Source organism: Schistocerca gregaria, chromosome 7 (assembly GCF_023897955.1).
Source record: "Schistocerca gregaria isolate iqSchGreg1 chromosome 7, iqSchGreg1.2, whole genome shotgun sequence".
In the NCBI taxonomy this organism is placed as follows: Eukaryota; Metazoa; Arthropoda; class Insecta; order Orthoptera; family Acrididae; genus Schistocerca; species Schistocerca gregaria.
Window position 1 is genome coordinate 465,310,358 of NC_064926.1, and position 20,587 is coordinate 465,330,944.

General features: G+C 42.4%; 1 protein-coding gene across 2 annotated transcripts in view; it reads right to left on the reverse strand.

Annotated features, from left to right (window-relative positions):
- LOC126282060 (ras GTPase-activating protein 1) overlaps positions 1–20,587 on the reverse strand; it is a 143,692-nt gene that overhangs the window by 53,773 nt on the left and 69,332 nt on the right. For both annotated transcript variants that reach the window (XM_049981500.1, XM_049981501.1), the window contains exons 13-14: positions 15,053–15,257; positions 3,125–3,240 (exon numbers count right to left, since the gene is read on the reverse strand). In XM_049981500.1, the coding sequence (XP_049837457.1) occupies positions 3,125–3,240; positions 15,053–15,257 (321 nt within the window). The remainder of the gene's footprint in view (positions 1–3,124; positions 3,241–15,052; positions 15,258–20,587) is intronic.

Sequence of the window (20,587 nt, forward strand, 5' to 3'; positions counted from 1 at the left end):
GGATTTTTCTGGTGTTGGAATTCCACCGCCTAGAACACAGTGTTGTTGCAACAAGACGAAGTTTTCAACGGAGGTTTAATGTAACCAAAGGACCAAAAATCGATACAATAAAGGATCTGTTTGAAAAATTTCGACGGACTGGGAACGTGACGGATGAACGAGCTGGAAAGGTAGGGCGACCGCGTACGGCAACCACAGAGGGCAACGCGCAGCTAGTGCAGCAGGTGATCCAACAGCGGCCTCGGGTTTCCGTTCGCCATGTTGCAGCTGCGGTCCAAATGACGCCAACGTCCAAGTATTGTCTCATGCGCCAGAGTTTACACCTCTATCCATACAAAATTCAAATGCGGCAACTCCTCAGTGCCGCTACCATTGCTGCAAGAGAGACATTCGCTAACGATATAGTGCACAGGATTGATGACGGCGATATGCATATGGGCAGCATTTGGTTTACTGACGAAGCTTATTTTTACCTGGACGGCTTCATCAATAAACAGAACTGGCGCATATGGGGAACCGAAAAGCCCCATGTTGCAGACCCATCGTCCCTGCATCCTCAAAAAGTACTGGTCTGGGCCGCCATTTCTTCCAAAGGAATCATTGGCCCATTTTTCAGATCCGAAACGATTACTGCATCACGCTATCTGGACATTCTTCGTGAATTTGTGGTGGTACAAACTGCCTTAGACGACACTGCGAAGACCTCGTGGTTTATGCAAGATGGTGCCCGGCCACATCGCACGGCCGACGTCTTTAATTTCCTGAATGAATATTTCGATGATCGTGTGATTGCTTTGGGCTATCCGAAACATACAGGAGGCAGCGTGGATTGGCCTCCTTATTCACCAGACTTCTTTCTGTGGGGACACTTGAAAGACCAGGTGTACTGCCAGAATCCAGAAACAATTGAACAGCTGAAACAGTACATGTCATCTGCATGTGAAGCCATTCCGCCAGGCACGTTGTCAAAGGTTTCGGGTAATTTCATTCAGGGACTACACCGCATGGTGGATATGTGGAAAATATTGTACTATAGAGTTTCCCAGACCGCAGCGCCATCTGTTGTTGACCATTGTAACTACTGTAATTTCGAAAGTTTGTCTGCCTGAAAATGTACTGTTGTCCCAAGCATATTGCAACAAACGGTGTATTTCTATCGCTGCTCGTTTAGTTTGTATTGCCGTTTCAAATATACCGGTCATTTTTGAAACACCCTGTACTTACCCTATGGCTCCGTTCCCTGTGATTGTCCCTCTTGCAAGACTTGCTCTGTGCATCCAGCTACCTCCACCTACACCAGCCCTGGAACTTGCAAAACATATACAATCACAGGGAGAGCCACCTGTGAATTGACACGTCATATACCAGCTGCTTGTAGATACTGTTTGGTCTTTTACATCGGAATGACTACCATCAAAGTATCAGTTAAGATGAATGGGCATAGGCAGAGGGTGTATACCGGTAACACACAATATTCTGTTGTAGAGCATGCTCTACAACATGATAATTTTGACCTCAGTGCCTGTTTCACTACACATGCTATCTGGATTCTCCCCCAGACACCCATTTTTCAGGCCTCTGCAGGTGGGAACTAGTGCTACAAAATGTTCTTGGTTCTTGGCACCCACCTGGTCTAAATTTATGTTAATTTCTTCTGTCTCAGCATTTCTTCAGAGCAACTACTCCTTTCATCACTTACTTTTAGTTTTCTAGACGTTTCATTTTCTTACCTGTCCATTTTCTGCTTTTCCCTCCACCTTGTTAGGTACAATGAATTTAGCTTTTCACCTTATTATCTCGTGCATGATGTTTAAGTAGTAATCTCTGTCTTGTATATTATGCTGTCTTCAACCTTTAAGCTCTCAGGTTTTCAAATTTCATCCAGTGCAGTCCCTAATAATCAGTCTTTCCTTCTCATCTCGTCTGGTAAGCCTCTCATTGACCTGCGGTTCTGGGCGACTTTCCCAATATCTACCCCTTTTCCTAACCCTCTCCAGGCCTTTTCCTTTGCCTTCTCCCTTCCCCTTTAACCCTCCTGCTTGAAAGAGGAGCCACTGGCTCCGAAAGCTTGTCTAATTATAACCTTCTTTTCTGTGTTTGTTCGGCCACCACTTGGCGAGTAGATATTTTATGTAACCAATTACATTATTGTGTCAAAAATTGAGTGTTTTCATTATTATGTAAGATTAATGTTTTGCATCACAAAGTTGTAACATCAAGAATGCGTATTCTAAGAAGAGTTGAGCAATACATTATTTCTATTACATAATGACACGAGGAGAAAATAAGAGGAATTGAAGCTAATATGAAGGCTTACTGACAGTTGCTCTTCCCATCCTCCACTTGCAAGTCAACAGAGGACAGTATAACGTAACCTCTTCAACACACTGTAAACTGGCCTGAGCTTATAAATACGGGTATGGATGAGTCCAGGGAATTCTGTTCACTAGATGCCTGAGATACGTTCTGTTGGGATAAGAACTGAGGGGGAGTAGGGTTTATGGTCCACTGTGATTTTGTTCTTACAGAAGGACTACAAACACTGTATGACGAGGTGCAAGAAACTAGTTAACGGTGTCACTAAAGTAAACACCCCAAAATACATTTGAAAACATTCATAGAAACCAATGACAATCCCCGCCTGAAAGCCCAGATGGGACCTTAACTGAAACGGCACCACAGTTTAAGATAGGGAAGTTAGATTTAGTGCAGTATTTCTGTGCCCAAGTTACAGCCAGGTGTGGGCCGGATTGGACTAGCGACATACAGCTAATTCATTGCTGTCTTTTTCCCAGTTGATTTTCTACTCGTCTCACCCAGAAATATCTTTTTCCACAAGGTATCCTCAGTAAGTTTCCTTTCTATGTGAGTAAGAATACAGTGCTTTAATAATAAATATGGAACTAATATTTATAACTATAGTAAAATATGTGCTATCTCAAAACCTGGATGTCATATTACATGACATTTAAAAAATTAAACTAGTGGAATACAATGTTAACTACTGATTTCAGCAACATGGTTGCAAAGATTCTCAACATGAGAGGGAAGTACCCAATACTTTGCTAAAAAACATAGATCACAGCAGTTGATGAAGTCACCAGTTTGACAGGTATTAACTTACTTTGGGCAAGCATCGGCAGACATAAAGATGGAATGAGTAACTTCATCAAGAACTTGAAGCAGAAACTCAGCATTGGCACAAGCATCATCGGGCGATTCCATCTTTGTTGGATTCAACTGTTGAAGAAAGACTATATTAAGTTGCATGCAAGTAAAAAAAAATAATAATAAAATTGTTTATTTTTAAGTGCTTACTTCAGCACCATCTCAGGGGGTAATTATTATTTACTTTCAGCCTCTCCAAAACACATCTGTAACTGATTTTCCTCAGTTGTTGAAAACTATGGATCCATGTCACGTCTAAAAACCAGTGATCTGCTTTCAGCCTCCCCCTCCTTTCTCCCTCAGTTTCATTTTTCTTACAGATATTTCTGGCAAACTGAGATTCATTTCCAAATGTCTGTGTGATACATCACAATGGTATTTTTCAAACAATGGAAAATCCAGAATGGAATGCAACAATACTATGAAGAGGAAAGTTGCTACTCAGCATAAAGCAGAGATGCTGCCGCAGGTATCACAACAAAACTGCACGTACAAACTTGTGCAGTCTTCAGGCCACTATAATCTGCCAACGGGCAAACTCAGACAGATTGCATCCCTTCTTCATTCTACACACTCACTGATGCCACATGCACCATGCATGTGTCTGACTAGCAGTCATTCCTTCCCAGGTGACGCCGCTATCATCTGGACGAGTTTATATCAATAGTAGGTTGGTGGTCAATGTTCTGGCTGATCAGTGTATTTCAGTGAGGCAATGGTTATTAGTACATTCAGTCTTTAATGTTATCACCCAGTCAGAGACTTCTGATTTATTATTTCAATCCTTTTGAATTTATTTTAGTTGGTTATTTGAACAGACATTTCTACAGGGACTATAATAATTGTTGATTCTCTATAGTTGTGCATGATTTTTTGAGAAATGTGAGTGACAGTAATGGAGGGCAAGTCAACTGAAACTCAGAGATATTTTTCTATTTGAACACTGCATTGGCATAAAGGACCAGCATCTATGTTTCATTATTTATTTAAATTCCTGTCACAGCTGCATACATATTCCTTATTGGTGACTCGATTTGAACAAGTCTATTTATTTTCGAGTCAACCAGTACCTGCATCTTTGTCAACTGAATGGAAAATAATTCCAGTGTAACAAAACTCTTATGAATTAAAGTTGAAACAAATGAGCCCTTGGTCACAGTTTTTAGTCTTATTAACCATGTGTCAACACTTCTAAGAGTGCCTTCATCAGAATTTCAATGTTTAAAGAGGCCTTTAACATAATTACAAATTTATGGGAAAAGAAATTTTTTAATATAAAAGTGTAAGAACTAACAATACAAGACAGAGACAGTACTTGCATGTTACATATAAAATAAATAACAGGCCAGAAGGGCTTTAGTCACTTTAAAAAAAAAAAAAAAAAAAAAAAAAAAAAAAAAAAAAAAAAAAAAAAGAGAATGCTTGAAGGTGAGTCACTATGGGCGGCTAATATCTGTAAAGCGACAGGTCGCAATGGACTGAGGAGCCCGCATTATACGTGCAGGCAGCTGAACATGACACCAAGAGTGCCACCTGGTAGATGTAAATATAAGTAGGCTAGTTAACATTTAAAATATAGACAGCTGAATGTTAAAATGAACAGTATATAGTACTTGAACTCAGAGGCAAAGTTTTATATGACAACAGCAGTCATGGTAACACTTTGCTTATGTATAAGGATAGAAATACAGTTTTAAAACTGATTAACAGAACAAAAAGAAGCAGTACTAACATGTCACATATAAAATAAATATAAAGCGAAACAGCTTTAGTCACAATTTAAAATAAAAGGTGTGGAAGGCGAGCCACTATGGGCTGCTTGCATATGTCGTGCTTCAGACTGAGACGCCCGCGTTAACAGCTGCGGGCAGGTGAGCAGTGCACTGAGAGAGCCATCTAGTAGCCGAAAGTACAACTTGGCTACTTAATGTTCAAATGTAAACAGACAATTTTCTTATTAAGGATGTTATCTACTAAGCCAAGTTCATACTCATTATTAATTGTTATCATTTTGAGTAAATTGATTTTATTGTTGAATTTTTCTTTCGAAAGTGGAATAGAAGTAGCTCGGTGAGTAGCAGAGTGAAAGAAAGCGTTTTTATGATATTGTGGATGCATAGAAGATGCAGGTATGATCAATATGTTTCTTTATAAAAAATATTGAATGAGATTTTATTTTCTTCTATTTTAAGCATCAAGTCAAGAAAGTTTAATTGGCGGGCCTCGTTTTCAAGTTCGATGGTGAAAGATATTTTCTCATGAAGTTCACAGCAAAGATTAAAAATACAGTCAATGCCAACAGCAGGTCCCTTGTAGATGATTAAAACATCATAAATGTATCTGAGATAGGAGAGAATGCCTAGTGCTGTAGCTGAAAAACAGTTGAAAAACTCTTCTTATAGAGATTTGGTGAAAATATTGGCAAGAGTACCAGTAAGGGATTTCCCACAGCAAGACCATCAGATTGTTGGTAAAATTGTTCATTAAACTCAAAATAGTTTTACTTTACTACGACTGTGATGACATTCATGAAATGAGTAATTTGTTCATCTGAAAAATCTTTTTTGAAATGACGTAAATTTTTTTCTATGGTTGTGAGTGTTTCCTGTACAGGGACATTAGCATGATTTGAAGGTATCAAACAAAGAAAATAAGTCCGTTAAACTGCTAGGAATGATGACTGACCAGAAACTTAGCTGGGATAAACATATCACTTTTCTGTTCTAAACTTGCACGTGTTATGTTCCTACTTTATAAGCTTAGGAGTACTGTCAGCCAAAACTTACTGCTGCATTCATATTTTGCTTATATCCACTCCCAACTTTCATATGGTATTCTGCTCTGGGGAAATTCTCCCAATTCAATATCAATTTTCAGATGGCAAAAAAAGCTATTCAATGTATAGTGGGTTTATCTCCTAGGGCTACATGCAGGAAATATTTCAAAAAACTTAACATCATGACAGTTCCTTGTTTGTACATCTATTACTGCTTACTACATGTAAAAGAAAACATAGCTCAATATCCCCTTAGGTCATCTGTCCACACCCACAATACAAGACGAAACCACACAACTGATCTGCCATACTCTAGACTGTCTAAGATATATAATAGTTATATATTAAAAACAAAGATTCCAAGACTTACCAAGCGGTAAAGCGCCGGTAGATAGGCACAATGAATAAAACACACAAACACACACACAGAATTTCGAGCTTTCGCAACCGGAGGCTGCTTCGTCAGGAAAGAGGGAAGGAAAAGGAAAGTGAATGGATGTGGGTTTTAAGGGAGAGGATAAGGAGTCATTCCAATCCCGGGAGCGGAAAGACTTACCTTAGGGGGAAAAAAGGATAGGTATATACTCGCGCGCACACACACACACACACACACATGCATATCCATCCATACATACACAGACATAAGCGTCCGCTGAACGGCTAATAAAGATTCTTATTCTTATAAATATGTTTGATGTCTAATGAAAACAACTTGGTGTCTGAACTGCATTCTAAACTTTTATTTTATGGACTAAGGCATGTCTATTAGGGATGGAATAATTGTTCTCAAAAACAAATGATTTTTTCAGAGTTTCATGTAGAAATTTGGCAAAATCATGGTACGTGCTATTCATACTATTAGATATCGGCTGTATCTGATGGTCAGGTTTTTGGATTTTAAATTGAGACCAAAGTTTTGGGGGCTGAGGATCCACGTTAAAAGGCATTTTCTTCTGAAAAGGTTTGATTAGAAATTTTGTGTTATTGATGGCTGACCTGACTTCTTTTTGTAGCTTTAGAGTCGGATCCTCATGAAGTTCCGAAATATGATTTTTGCTAAAAAAAAATCTAAGGTTTTGGAAATATATTCAGATTTGTAGGCAATAACTATACAGCAACCTTTGTCAGACTTAGTTATTAGAACATCTGCTTCTTTAAGTTTGTTATTAACTGAGTCCCAGCGAATGGCTCGCATGGATGACCGCCACAGTCATCGTCTCCTTGACAGCACGGAGTTTATTAGGTGCGGTCAGATCGGCCCATTCGGTGTCCAAAGTATGAAAACTTTGCAGCGTAAGACAGCTCGCAAATCAGTCTCCGGGAGGTCAATGCCCAGAGTTGGTTCACTGGTGGCCTGTTTGGCCAGGCGGTCAACATGTTCATTGCCTGGGATGCCGACATGACCAGGGGTCCACACTTAAGACCACAGAGCGGCCGCAACAGGCAAGAGTATGGAGGGACTCCTGGACAGCCATCGCCAGACGAGAGTGAGGGAAACACTGGTCGATAGCTCGTAAACCACTCAGGGAATCACTACAGATAACGAAGGACTCACCTGAGCAGGAGTGGATATACTCTAGGGCATGAAAGATGGTAACCAGCTCAGCAGTGAAAACGTTGCAGCCAGCTGGCAATGAGTGTTGTTCGTTATGGTCCCCTAGAGTTAGAGCATAACCGACACAACCAGCAACCATCGAACCGTCAGTGTAAACAACGCCAGAGCCCTGATATGTGGCAAGGATGGAAAGAAAGCGGTGGCAGAAGGCCTCCAGAGGGACTGAGTCCTTAGGGCCCTGTGCCAATTCGAGCCGAAGGCAAGGGCGGGGCACACACCACGCGGGTGTACGCAGAGGGGCCCGGAAAGGAGATGGAAGAGGGAAAACCCCAAGCCCGGAGAGAAGCTCACTGACGCGGACCGTGATCGTACAACCTGACCGGGGCCGACATTCTGGGAGATAAGACGGCCGACTGAGGAAACAGGAGACGATAATTAGGATGCCCGGGAAGCTACAAACATGTGTAGCATAAGTGGCCAGTAAATGTTGGCGCCGTAACCACAGTGGAGGGACACCTGCCTCCACAAGTATGGTGTTCACAGGGCTGGTCCAGAAAGCACCAGTGGCAAGTCGAATCCCAGTGTGAAGGATTGGGTCCAGCATCCACAACGCAGAAGGGGATGCTGAACCATACACCAGGCTCCCATAATCCAGACGGGGCTGGATTAACGCCTGATAGAGCCGTAAGAGGATAGATCGGTCAGCAACCCAGCTGGTGTGGCTCAAGCATAGCAGAGCATTAACATGCTGCCAGCACATCTGTTTAAGCTGCCGAATATGTGGGAGCCAAGTCAACCGGGCATCAAAAACCACGCCCAAAAACCGATGAGTCTCCACCACAGCAAGAAGTTCGCCGGCAAGATAAAGCTGCGGCTCAGGGTGAACAGTGCATCGCTGGCAGAAATGCATAACGCAGGTCTTGGCAGCAGAAAACTGGAAGCCATGCGCTACAGCCCAAGACTGCACCTTGCGGATAGCGCCCTGCAGCTGATGTTCAGCAGCTGCAATGCCAATGGTGCTATAGTAGAAAGGGGGGGGACACACTATGGGAGGCCGCGACTTGCACGCGGAAGGTACGATGTGACAGAAAATTTAGTATGAAAATCAGCAGTGGACCCCAAAGACCCCAACCATGAAGTGTAGAGAGGATGTCATGGCGCCATGTCGTATTATATGCCTTCTGCACGTCAAAAAAGACAGTGATGAGGTGCTGATGGTGGGCAAAGGCCGTAAGGAGACTGACTCCAGGCTCAACCACTGGCTCACCATGCGTTCGAGCAACTTGCAAAGAACGTTGGAGAGGCTAATGGGGTGGTAGCTGTCCACCTCCAATGGGTTCTTACCAGGTTTCAAAACGGGGATAACAATGCTTTCCCGCCACTGCGATGGAAACTCACCCTCGGCCCAGATACGGTTGTAAAAGTCGAGGAGGTGACGCTGGCAGTCCACTGAGAGGTGTTTCAGCATCTGACAGTGGATGCGATCTGGTCCAGGAGCTGCATCAGGGCAAGCAGCTAGAGCACTGTGGATTTCCCACTCCTTGAATGGAACATTGTAGGATTCAGGATGGCGGGTGTGAAATGAAAGGCGCCGACATTCCAACCGCTCTTTAATCGAGCGGAACACCAGTGGGTAATTCACAGAAGCGTAACAGAGAGCAAAATGGTCTACTAAGCGGTTTGCAATTATGTCGGAGTCAGTACAAACTGTCCCATTCAGTGAGAGCGCAGGGACAGTGACAGGGGTTCGATAGCCATAGACACGCCTAATCTTGGCCCAAACCTGCGATGGAGAGATATGGAGGCCAATGGTGGAGACATACCATTCCCAGCACTCCTGCTTGTATTGGCAAATAAGGCGCCAGGCCTGCACACGCAGCTGTTTAAAGGCGAGGAGGTGTTCTATTGAGAGACGTCGCTTGTGACGCTGGAGCGCTCGCCGGTGACCTTTAATCGCCTCAGCGATCTCAGGCGACCACCAAGGCACAGTCCTCCGCCGAGGGGACCCAGAAGAACTGGGAATGGCAGATTCTGCAGCAGTATTGATGCCGGTGGTGGCAGAGTGAACCTCCGCATCAATGGTGTCATTGGAAAGAGGCTCAATAGTGGCAATGCAGGAGAACAAGTCCCAGTCAGCCTTATTCATAGCCCATCTGCAGGGGCACCCAGAAGAGTGACGCTGTGGCAGAGACAGAAAGATTGGAAAGTGATCACTACCACACAAGTCGTCGTGCACATGCCATTGGACAGACTATAAGAGGCTAGGGCTGCAGATCAAAAGGTCGATGGCTGAGTACGTGCCATGCACCACACTGAAATGTGTGAAGGCACCATCATTCAAAAGTGAAAGTTCGAGCTGGGCCAATACATGCTCAATGGTGGTGCCTCGGCCTGTTGCCACTGATCCACCCCACAGAGGGTTATGGGTGTTGAATTCGCCCAGTAACAGAAAAGGGGGCGGCAATTGGGCTATCAGCACAGCCAGGACATGCTGTGGGACACAACCATCCGGTGGAAGATACAGACTGCAGACAGTTACAGCCTGTGGCGTCCACACCCAAACAGCGACAGCCTCTTAAGATGTTTGTAGAGGCACAGACTCGCTGTGAAGGTAGTGAAGGATGTAGATGCAGACGCCACCAGATACCCTTTCATAAGCTGCCCGGTTCCTATAATAACCCCGATACTCACGGAGGGCGGGGGTTCCCATTGCCGGAAACCAAGTTTCTGGAAGAGCAATGCAGAGGAAAGGGTGAAGGCTGAGAAGTTGTTGGAGCTCAGCTAGATGGTGGAAGAAACCGCTGCAGTTCCACTGGAGGATGGTATTGTCCATGGCTGAGAAAGGCATGAAGGGACTGGGGAGGCAGATTATGCCACTGGGTCACCTGCTGCCACCGACTGAGCACCTGTGCAAGTGCTATCCATGGTGTTTGAGGGACTGGCGAGATCAAGGACCTCGGGCGCCAGTATCTCCACCTCATCCTCAGACACAGAGGTCGAAGGGTGTGGTGGGGTGGGCGCCACCGCATGTTCTTTGGCCTTAGAGGTCTTTCTCTTGGACTTCTCCACCTGAACCTTGGGTTTCACCGGCTGGGAGGACTTTCCTGATTCAGTCTCTGGGACTGAGGAGGATCACGAAGCCCCACGACCAGCCGCTTGTTGGCACTTATGCCACTGTCGGGTGTCATCTTCCCGCTTGTGGAAACCTGGGAAGGGAGGAACCCAAGGGACCCCTTGGGAGCGAGAGTAGCCAAAGAAGTTGGACACTTATCCGGCTTACAAGCGGGGATGCACGTCTCTGATGGGTGGGAGGGTGTTGCTTCCGAGGTAGGTGGCGCAGGAGAAACAGGGTGGGTAGAGCCCCCCCCCCCCCCCCCCCCCCAAGGCAAGGGGGCATGTGGAGTTGTACGGCTCGTCGATCCAGCTGGAATTCTCGGAACTGATGGGACTAGTACGTTTGATGTAGCATTGTAGCTGCGGCGTAGGAAGATGTCATTCACACAGGATGTAGTTGGTCATATTTCCTCTTAGACTCACTATAGGTCAGTCGGTCCAGGGTCTTAAATTCCATGATTTTTCGCTCTTTCTGTAAGATCCTGCAGTCTGGCGAGCAAGGTGAATGATGCTCTCCACAGTTGGCACAGATGGGAGGCGGGGCACACGGAATATTGGGATGTGATGGGCGTCCGCAATCTCGACATGTGAAGCTGGAAGTACAGCGGGAAGACATATGGCCAAACTTCCAGCACTTGAAGCACTGCATTGGGGGAGGGATATAGGGCTCGACATCACAGCGGTAGACCATCACCTTGACCTTCTCCGGTAATGTATCACCCTTGAAGGCCAAGATGAAGGCACCGGTACCAACCTGATTATCCCTCGGACCCCGATGAATGCGCCGGATGAAATGCACACCTTGACGCTTTAAGATGGCGCGCAGCTCGTCATCAGACTGCAAAAGTAGGTCCCTATGGAAAATAATACCCTGGACCATATTTAAACTCTTATGTGGTGTGATGGTAATGTTAACATCCCACAACTTGTCACAGGCAAGTAACCTTCGTGACTGCGCGGAGGATGCTGTTTGTATCAAAGCTGACCCAGAGCGCATTTTGGACAAACCCTCCACCTCCCCAAACTTGTCCCCTAAATGCTCTACGAAGAACTGAGGCTTTGTGGGCATGACCTAAATGCTCTATGAAGAACTGAGGCTTTGTGGGCATGAAAGACTTCCCATCAGCTCTTGTACAAACTAGGAACTGGGGCAAATAACTGTCACTGTCATCCTGAGACTTACGCTCCTCCCATGGTGTGGCCAGGAAGGGGAACATTTTCAGATCGCATTTCTGGGCATTAAATTGAGCCCGAGAACACTTAAGACACTGCTGGCGGCTGGCCACCAGCGAGAGATGATGTACCACGCTTCATTGGGGGTCATCTGCCCTGATGCCACTCAATCCGACCAAGGGTCCTCCCCACAGGTGCCACCCAGCCTCAGCAAGGGCCACCTGGCAGGATGGCCATTGCCGGGAGTCCCGATGCCCCAGGGAGATAGGCATCTACGCCTTGGCATACGTGGGGAATTAACGGCGCAGGCATCAGCAGAGCAATCCCTATTTTGTCAGGGGGCTACAACCAACAGGGTACATGGCAGCCCTACCACAACGGACTGGCCACCGTGCGGCATATTAGGTGGCAAGTAGTCCATGTTTGTCGGCAGTGCAGAAAGTGGAACTGCACATTGCATGGTGGAAAATGTACCCAGGAACGTATCCATGCCCAAGAGGTGGAGAGTGGGCAGGACTGCAATGCAATGACGAATAAGCTGACGAAAGGTCTGAACGCAAGATGGACACAATGCACCAAGTAAGGTGTCCTTCCTCAATCGGCTCGCTGTTCAGGGAGACTATTGAAAAAATCCCAAGAAGAAAGGAACTGATTACCATGGGAGACACGAATAGAAGAGCAGGAATTAGAGAATTCTGTAGAATAGTACGAAAACATGGAGAGGAAGAATATAATGACAATGGGGAATGATTGATTGCAATTTGTGAACAATTTGATCTAAAAATTACCCACACATTTTTCAAACACAAGGACAATCATAAATATACTTGGCAAAAGACCACTCAAGAACTTTGTGCTATAATAGATTATATTATCATTAGGCAAACAAGTAGTTTCAAGGCAGTAGACGTCAGATCTTACAGAGGAGCCCAGTGTGGATCAGACCACCATCTAGTAAAAATGAAATCTTTTTGGCCATGGAAAAATGCAAGGAATTATACAAGTAACATAAATAAAATGAACCAGACTGAGAAAGATGAAAATTTACCTTTTAATATTGACAGCCTACAAGACGAAAGTATCAGAACACTCTTTGCAGCCAGGATGGAAAGGAAACTGGCTGAATCATCTGAAGGAAGTGCAGAGGAAATATATGACTATATAAAAACTAATGAGAAAATCATAGCAACAGAGATGTTGGGTAAAAAAGATAGCAATCACAACAGTGTAGCCCAGTGGTGGTCAGAACAAATAGAAGTCCTCGTTAGAGAAAAACGAAATGCATTCCTTCAGTGGCTGAATGATAAATCAGAAGAAACAAGATCAATATGCAAAGAAAAGAAGAATGAAGTGATGAAAAAATAAGGATGGCAAAAAATAAAGCATGGGAAAGAATATGTGCCAAGGTTAATAGCAAATTAGGATTTGGGAGGGCAAAAGAAGCATGGTCAGTATTAAAAGGGCTTCGACAGAATACAAAAATCAAAACCAATCTCCAACTGATAACACAACAGGAATGGGAAGAATATTTCCAAAAAATATTAAATGAGGACAGAGAAGAATATCTAGAAGAAGGAACAGTTGAAGAAAATGGACATGAGGATCATGACATCCAGATTTTAGAAAGTGAAGTACTTCAGGCACTGAGAACAGGAAAGAATGGTAAATCACCTGGACCAGGTAATATCAATCTGGAGTGTCTGAAATATGGTGGTGACAAAATTGTGAAACTGATAACACAGCTCTTCAACAAAATGATACATGGAGGTTCCATCCAATGAGATGAAGCTAGGTTACATTAGTACCATATTTAAGAAAGGGGATCGCAAAATTTGTTCAAACTATCGAGGAATTTGTGTTACAAACACATTAATGGGAATTTTTGTGAAAGTAATTAAAAACAAACTGGAAAAAAATTTTAGAATCCAAGACGAACAATGTGAAGACCATATTTTCACATTATGACAAATTTTGTAGAAACATTGGGGAAAATCAAAAAATATAGGATTAATTTTCATACATCTAGAAAAAGCATATGATACTGTTCCAAGAAAATTACTTTGGAGAGCACTACATATGGCAAACATAAACCCTTCCTTGATTAAAATAATACAACAGGTGTGTAAAGATAACATTTGCCAAGTGAAAGTTGGTAATAAACTTTCACAGAAATTTAAAACAAGCAAAGGCCTTTTACAGGGCTGTCCCATGTCACCATCATTATTTAAAACCTATATAGATATTAAACTTAGAAGATGGTCTTGTAAATGTAATAGTATGGGATTAGAAACAAAAGATGGAGTTTGCCTACATCATTTATTGTTTGCTGATGATCAAGTAGTCGCAACACAAGATGGGGAGGATGCTAACTATATGTACAATCAAATCAACTAGCAGTAACATACAAAACTTGGAGTTTGAAGATTAATTATCAAAAAACAGAATACGTGACTAATGATTCAGATGAGCCATACAACGAAGGAAAGAAAATCAAAAAGATAAACACTTTCTGTTATTTGGGATCCATTTTAGAAATCGAGGGAAAATCAAGGTCAGAAATCAATAAAAGAATTAGTGGTGGACGAAGGTCATTGGAATGCTTAACTCAGTCTTATGGAGCAGGAATGTAATGAGCAGAACTAAAAGATGAATATACAAATCTGTATTACAGAGTGTGGTTCTGTATGGGACGGAGACCTGGACAATTAACCTGAAGCACATAAAAAAATTACAAGGTCTAGAGATGGACTTTGGAGAAGATTGGCAAGACTCTCCAGGAAAGAGAAGATAAGGAATACCGAAATAATAAGGAGAATGGAAATACAAGAAAGAATATCAGGGTGTATATGCGGACAAGGAGAAAAAATTCCTGAATTTTTCCCAGATCTCCTGGTTAAAAATACATTTTCTCCCAGGTGAAAATACGCTTTTGTCATGTTAAATGACAGTATACTTTCCATCGGAAATGTAAAACTTATCCTTTGATAGGATATGGTTTTATACAGCAGTGTAGAATTTCCCGGCACTTTAGAAAACAATACTCAGGGGGAAAAACACATTTTGGAAAGATCTTTGATGTGCAGCAACATTGCATATTTTCATATTACAAAAGTATAAATTCAAAATTCCACCAACAGAAAAAGTTAATGGTTTAAATTAATATACATAGTGTTGCTACAACAAAAGGCAGCTTACAAATCAGAAGAGAGATGCTATAATACAGACAATGCTTTACTGACGTCTCAATGATTTATTTGCATATTTACCTCACATGACTGTTTCGATTCAAGCAGTTTTAAAATAGTATCCTGAATAGCCGATTGTAGAAAACCAGTGCAGACAGATTTCATATACAAGTCCATAAGGGTAGTTGTGAGAGATGCTGCTCGGAAAAGCGTAGATGTTTCTTCTTCTTTCTCGATCTCAGCTTCATTTAGTGCTTTCAATAGGTCAGCTTCCTTCCTTTCATACCTGTATACAAAATTATCACACTATACCAATTGCCTCCACAAAAATCTTTTAGTTATTTACACAAAGGTATTTACATAAACAGTACACATTGAAACTGACTGTAAACTCAGCATTTTCACACTACTAGGAATATGAATACTTCTCTATAATTAAAGCTGTCCTTAAAACAAAGTTTGATGTGAACACCACAAAGTTTATTAGGCACAGTCGTATACTAGGTGATATGTCCTTGCCTTCCTCCAACCTTTTGGACTGCTTCACCCAGCCAGTTATATGGCGACTTATAGTTTAAAACGGATTACAAAACAAGAGGTAACTCATGTAAAATCTCTCTCTCTCTTTTTTTTTTAATGAAATGTCACAAGATTTGGCACGTTTTTGGTTTCCACTTAAAAATGTTTTAAATCCGAGGGCAGTAGTTTATTTATATTGTTGACTGATAGTTGCTGAATGTTAAAATTGGAATTTGATTTTGTCACAAGCCTGAAGTACAAGTATAATCTTAAAATGACAGTTCATTTTCTGTGTAAAGCACTATAGTTCTGCAGTTGACATCAAACAAAAATGCCCTACTTCCAATGAACTCCATTCCAGTAACAGTCTTAGTAACTGACGTCAGATTTTCAGACACTTCTGCACGACAATTTTTTTTTTTTTTTTTTTCATCATACATTTCTTCAATCTCTTCGTCATCTGCGGAGCTAGTTGCCATTAACTTGCACTACTGTGGTAGGCGTGGGCTTCGTGTCCATCTTGGCTACAATAATATGTTCACTATGCTGTTCTTAGTAGCTTACCTGTGTTGCTATTTTTTTTTTATTCATTATCAAACCTACTCCTGCATTACCTCTGTTTGACTTTGTATTTATAAACCTGAAGTCTAGTTCCTCCTGCCACCACACTTCAGTAATTCCCACTATATCTAACTTTAGTCTATCCATTTTCCTTTATAAATTTTTTAACCTACTTGCCCAATTAAGGGATCCGACATTCCACACTCCGATTCATAGAATGCCAGTTTTGTTTCTCCTGATAAAGATGTCCTCCTGAGTCATTCCTGCCCAGAGATCCAAATGGGGTACTATTTTACCTCCGGAATTTTTTACCCAAGAGGACACTATCATCATTTAACTATACAGTAAACCTGCATGTCCTCGGGAAAAAATATGCCCGTTGTGGTTGCACCTACGGTATGGCTATCTGTATTGCTGTGGCATAGAAGCCTCCCCACCAATGGCAAAGTCCAAGGTTTATGTGGGGAGTAAGCAAGTATAAACACGAAAACTACCAAATTAGCAGGAAAAAAAAACAAAATTGCCAGAAAATAACACTACTAATTATTGTAATTATGTGGCTCGCTTGCCTGGTGCAAGTCATTAAATAAAAAATAACACTGAAACTGATGATAAAATTAACTGATTGTTTCCTGTCTCAAGCAATAAGTGACACAGAAAGTCTTAGAATCAACTGAGAATCGACCCTGGGCCTTTGGATTTGCTACCCGGTAGTGGCCCACACTATACTACCAACAATACTTTCTACATAAAACTTTACAAAAGTAGGAAGCTCCTATTTCATAATGTTGATGTTTCTTCTATTCTTCAAAACTTCAGTAATATTTCTAAAAAACCTTTCAGCAACATTTAGGTTATAAACTTGATGAACTCAGGTGTTATTTTGTGTCTATTTCTTTTTTGGGCTTTGGTTTCACAGAATGATATACAAGTAATAGTGTAACGTAAATTTTAGAAACACATGTTAACATAACATTAGATACAATGGGAGTAACTATTTATGGCTAGCTGTTAACAAAAGCAACTGGACTGAATCAACAGACTTACGAATAAAGGAAATACATACGTGGCAGATCTTAACCATTCAAAACAGCTCTGTTTGTACAGTATAGACATAGTTATGCTGACTAAGGACAAGAAGTACATCTAACTTGTATGTGGAACATCTGTCTGTTAAAGCATGTCATCAAATCATTTTTTGTGAGATCTGTGAAACACAGTGAGTGGTTTACGGCAGAAGATGGCCCTACAGAACTGCTGAGCTTAGTGTTGGTGTCAGAGCTTACAATACACAATTCTTTAACTATCATGAGGTTCTTGACACCTTGATTATAGCAGCAAGTGGATTATACTTCACAATGAGAAATGAGCAATGGAACTGTATTATGAGACCATTAGACCACTACAGTCTATAGCTTCTTGTGGCAGTAAATATACTGTTTCTTGTATGTTGCGTGGACTTTTAAATGGTAACCTCTTGAACATCTGTAACCTCCATTATCTAGAAACACAGCCATCCCACTTAAGTGGAGAACACAGCACCTTCCCACGGTACAGTGGTATCAGTAGGAAACACAAGGATCTTATCCCTGTGAAAGGAGATTCAGTTCCAAATGTGTCCTGCACCCATTAACTTCTCACTGCTGTGTCAGAGCATTTATTAATAGTAATGGATTTCCGTGCCTTTATCCTTATCTCGTTACCAAATTGGAGAACCTATGATGGTTCCTTCATTGTACATGGACTCTGTAGAAATGTAATCAGATTTTTCAGACACAACTAAGATTTCCTGTAAGATTGCCTCTGTCTATGGAGATATTAACTTTTGGCATTAGTTTGTTCACAGTAGTAGCAAAAGACATTGAAGAATTAGGGAAATGTTGTGATTTGTATGATTTTATTGCTTTGCTGTTTCGCATGAATTTATTCACTTCAATTTTTTGGATCTTCTTCATGTTCATGTAATATGACTATCCTGATTCTAGATGGGGTAATTGTCACTATAATTAATGCGCAACTAGCGAGACTAACTTGTGGTGCAAGTTCAGAGGTAATTTGCCTATGATTTCTACATGTTGCCTAGACCTTATAAGCGATTAAGTGATAAATCATGACTTTAAAGTACTCTGGAAGAACAGAGTCAGCTGAAATGTTGCCATCTTCCACAACATTCTCTTAGCCTTTGCCATAACAATATGAAACTGATGGACAGTTGACATAAGAGAAGAATAGGTGTTTTAGAAAAAAGCCTACAGTTGAGGCTGAGAAAAAGAGCTAGACTGTCAGACAGAGAATATAGAAAATCAGGTGGGCAAAGTACGTGAGTAAGGGAGATCATAACAGAAATCACCTACCAACATACTAGGATCATACACTCTAGTAGCGGCAATGAAGGGGGTCATTTAATAAGTATCTCGTATATATGGTTCTCGGGCGAGACGTCGGATGTCATAGTGAAAACTCCACAATATTTCGTCAGCGTAACTGGCCGACATCTTCAGGTGTGACGAACACACTGCTAAGGCAGGACCAGGGCCCCCTATTTATGCCAGTTTTAGGCAGGAAGTGCGCATGTGTGGAGGCGCCAAATTCGATGGCCAATAGCGTTGATATCAACTGATAGCTGGAAGAACAGTAACGCCACCTACAGGATGAAGAACCAAATACTTCGGTGCACGCGCGGGGGCTGCGAACGCTGCTCTGCGCTGCCATCGGCCGCCCCAGCAACCTCTGTTGGAAGCCACAAGCGCGGAGGCTGCCGCTGTTGCCTTGCGCTGCCATCAGCGGCCCCAGCGACCTCTGTCAGAAGCCACAAGAGGTCGCTGGGGCGCCCGACGGCAGTGCAGAGTAACAGTGGCAGCTTCTGCGCTTGCGGCTTCCAACAGAGGTCGTTGGGGCAGGCATAGGCAGTGCAGAGCAGCGACGGCAGCCCCGACGCGTGCACTGAAGTATTTTGTTCTTCATCCTGTAGGTGGCGTCACTGTCCTTCCAGCTATCAGTTGATATCAACGATATTGGCCATCGAATTTGGCGCCTCCACGCATGCGCACTTCCTGCCTAAAACTGGCATAAAAAGGGGGCCCTGGTCCTGCCTTAGCAGTGTGTTCTCTCACACCTGAAAATGTCGGCCAGTTGCGCTGACGAAATATTGTCGAGTTTTCACTATGACATCCGACGTCTCGCCCGAGAACCATATATACAACATGTCCATCGGGAAAGCCTCAAACAACACAATAAGTATCTCATGTACAGTTTTAGATCGTGTAGCTGGAGTAATTAGACTTTCCCACTAACGTTCCTATGTCTACCTTTAGCCATGGCTGTGATTAATTTAAATAGGAGCAGTGTATTGGATGCCAGTTATAGAATGCACTGAACAATTTATAATATTCTGTGTAGTACTAATGATGAAGAAGATTAGTAATTATATTACTTTTCTATGAGATGACAATGCTTTATACTTAATTTTTATTACAAATAATGATATATAAGGGTAGTTACTACTTTCTACTGGATAGGGGGTAATAGTAATAGTTGTATGGAGTGTTTAAATTAGATGGCACACTAATATTGCTGATATATCATAATTATTGTTATGCACAAAGTATAAATATTGCCTGACAATCAGGAGAACATAGCTGACGGAAGCCAACTAAAGGAGAGTACAAAAAGCAATCAGAGGATTGATGTAACAAGTTTCTATAACAAGGAGCTAAATCTAATTCAAGCACTTTGTGGGTGATACTGGTAGTGTATGTACTGCAGGACTGGGAACCACCACTATCCTTCAGTGTGCCACTGAAGTACAAGGAGGGCAGCTGGGGTGGAGGGGGAAGGATATCCACCTTTAGGTTGGGTTGTTTTGGGGAAGGACAGGGAAGTAAGATGGCTGTGCCCTTTCAAAGGAACCATCCTGGCATTTGCCTGCTGTGATTTAGAGAAATCACAGAAAAACCTAAATCAAGATGGCCGGACACAGGATTGAACCGTTGTCCTCCTGAATGCGAGTCCAGTGTACTAGCCACTGCGCCACTTCGCTCGGTCCCACCTTTAGGGTCTATCTTCTATCCTCCTTCGGCTCAGGCTCCCTTGATCTTCCTTTTTCTATCACTTCTTCCTCCCTCTGAGCAACTGTATCTCTCTACTGCTTTTCCCACACCCTACTCGTCTGTCGCATTGAATTCCAAATGAGCAGCAATCCTTCTGAAATTCTATTGAAGAAACACCTTTTTGTCATACGATCTGTATGGACAGTGTGTTGCTCTTAAGTTAGGATAATTAATATATTTATATGAGATGAGAGACTGTAGAGTTTTGAGGCGATAAACATCCCTCTAGAAGAGTAGTATGTATCCCTACACGTTCTTACAAATGATACTCATAACAAAAAGTTATTTTATAACTGGTTGAATTTAGAGGTACTGATATTGTGTGGAGATTTTATTTTTATTTTGTATGGAATAAGCTATATTAGTCCACATCTCAAGGTCTCGTGGAAACATTTTCGCTTCCCGAGCACAGGGTCCCTGGTTCGAT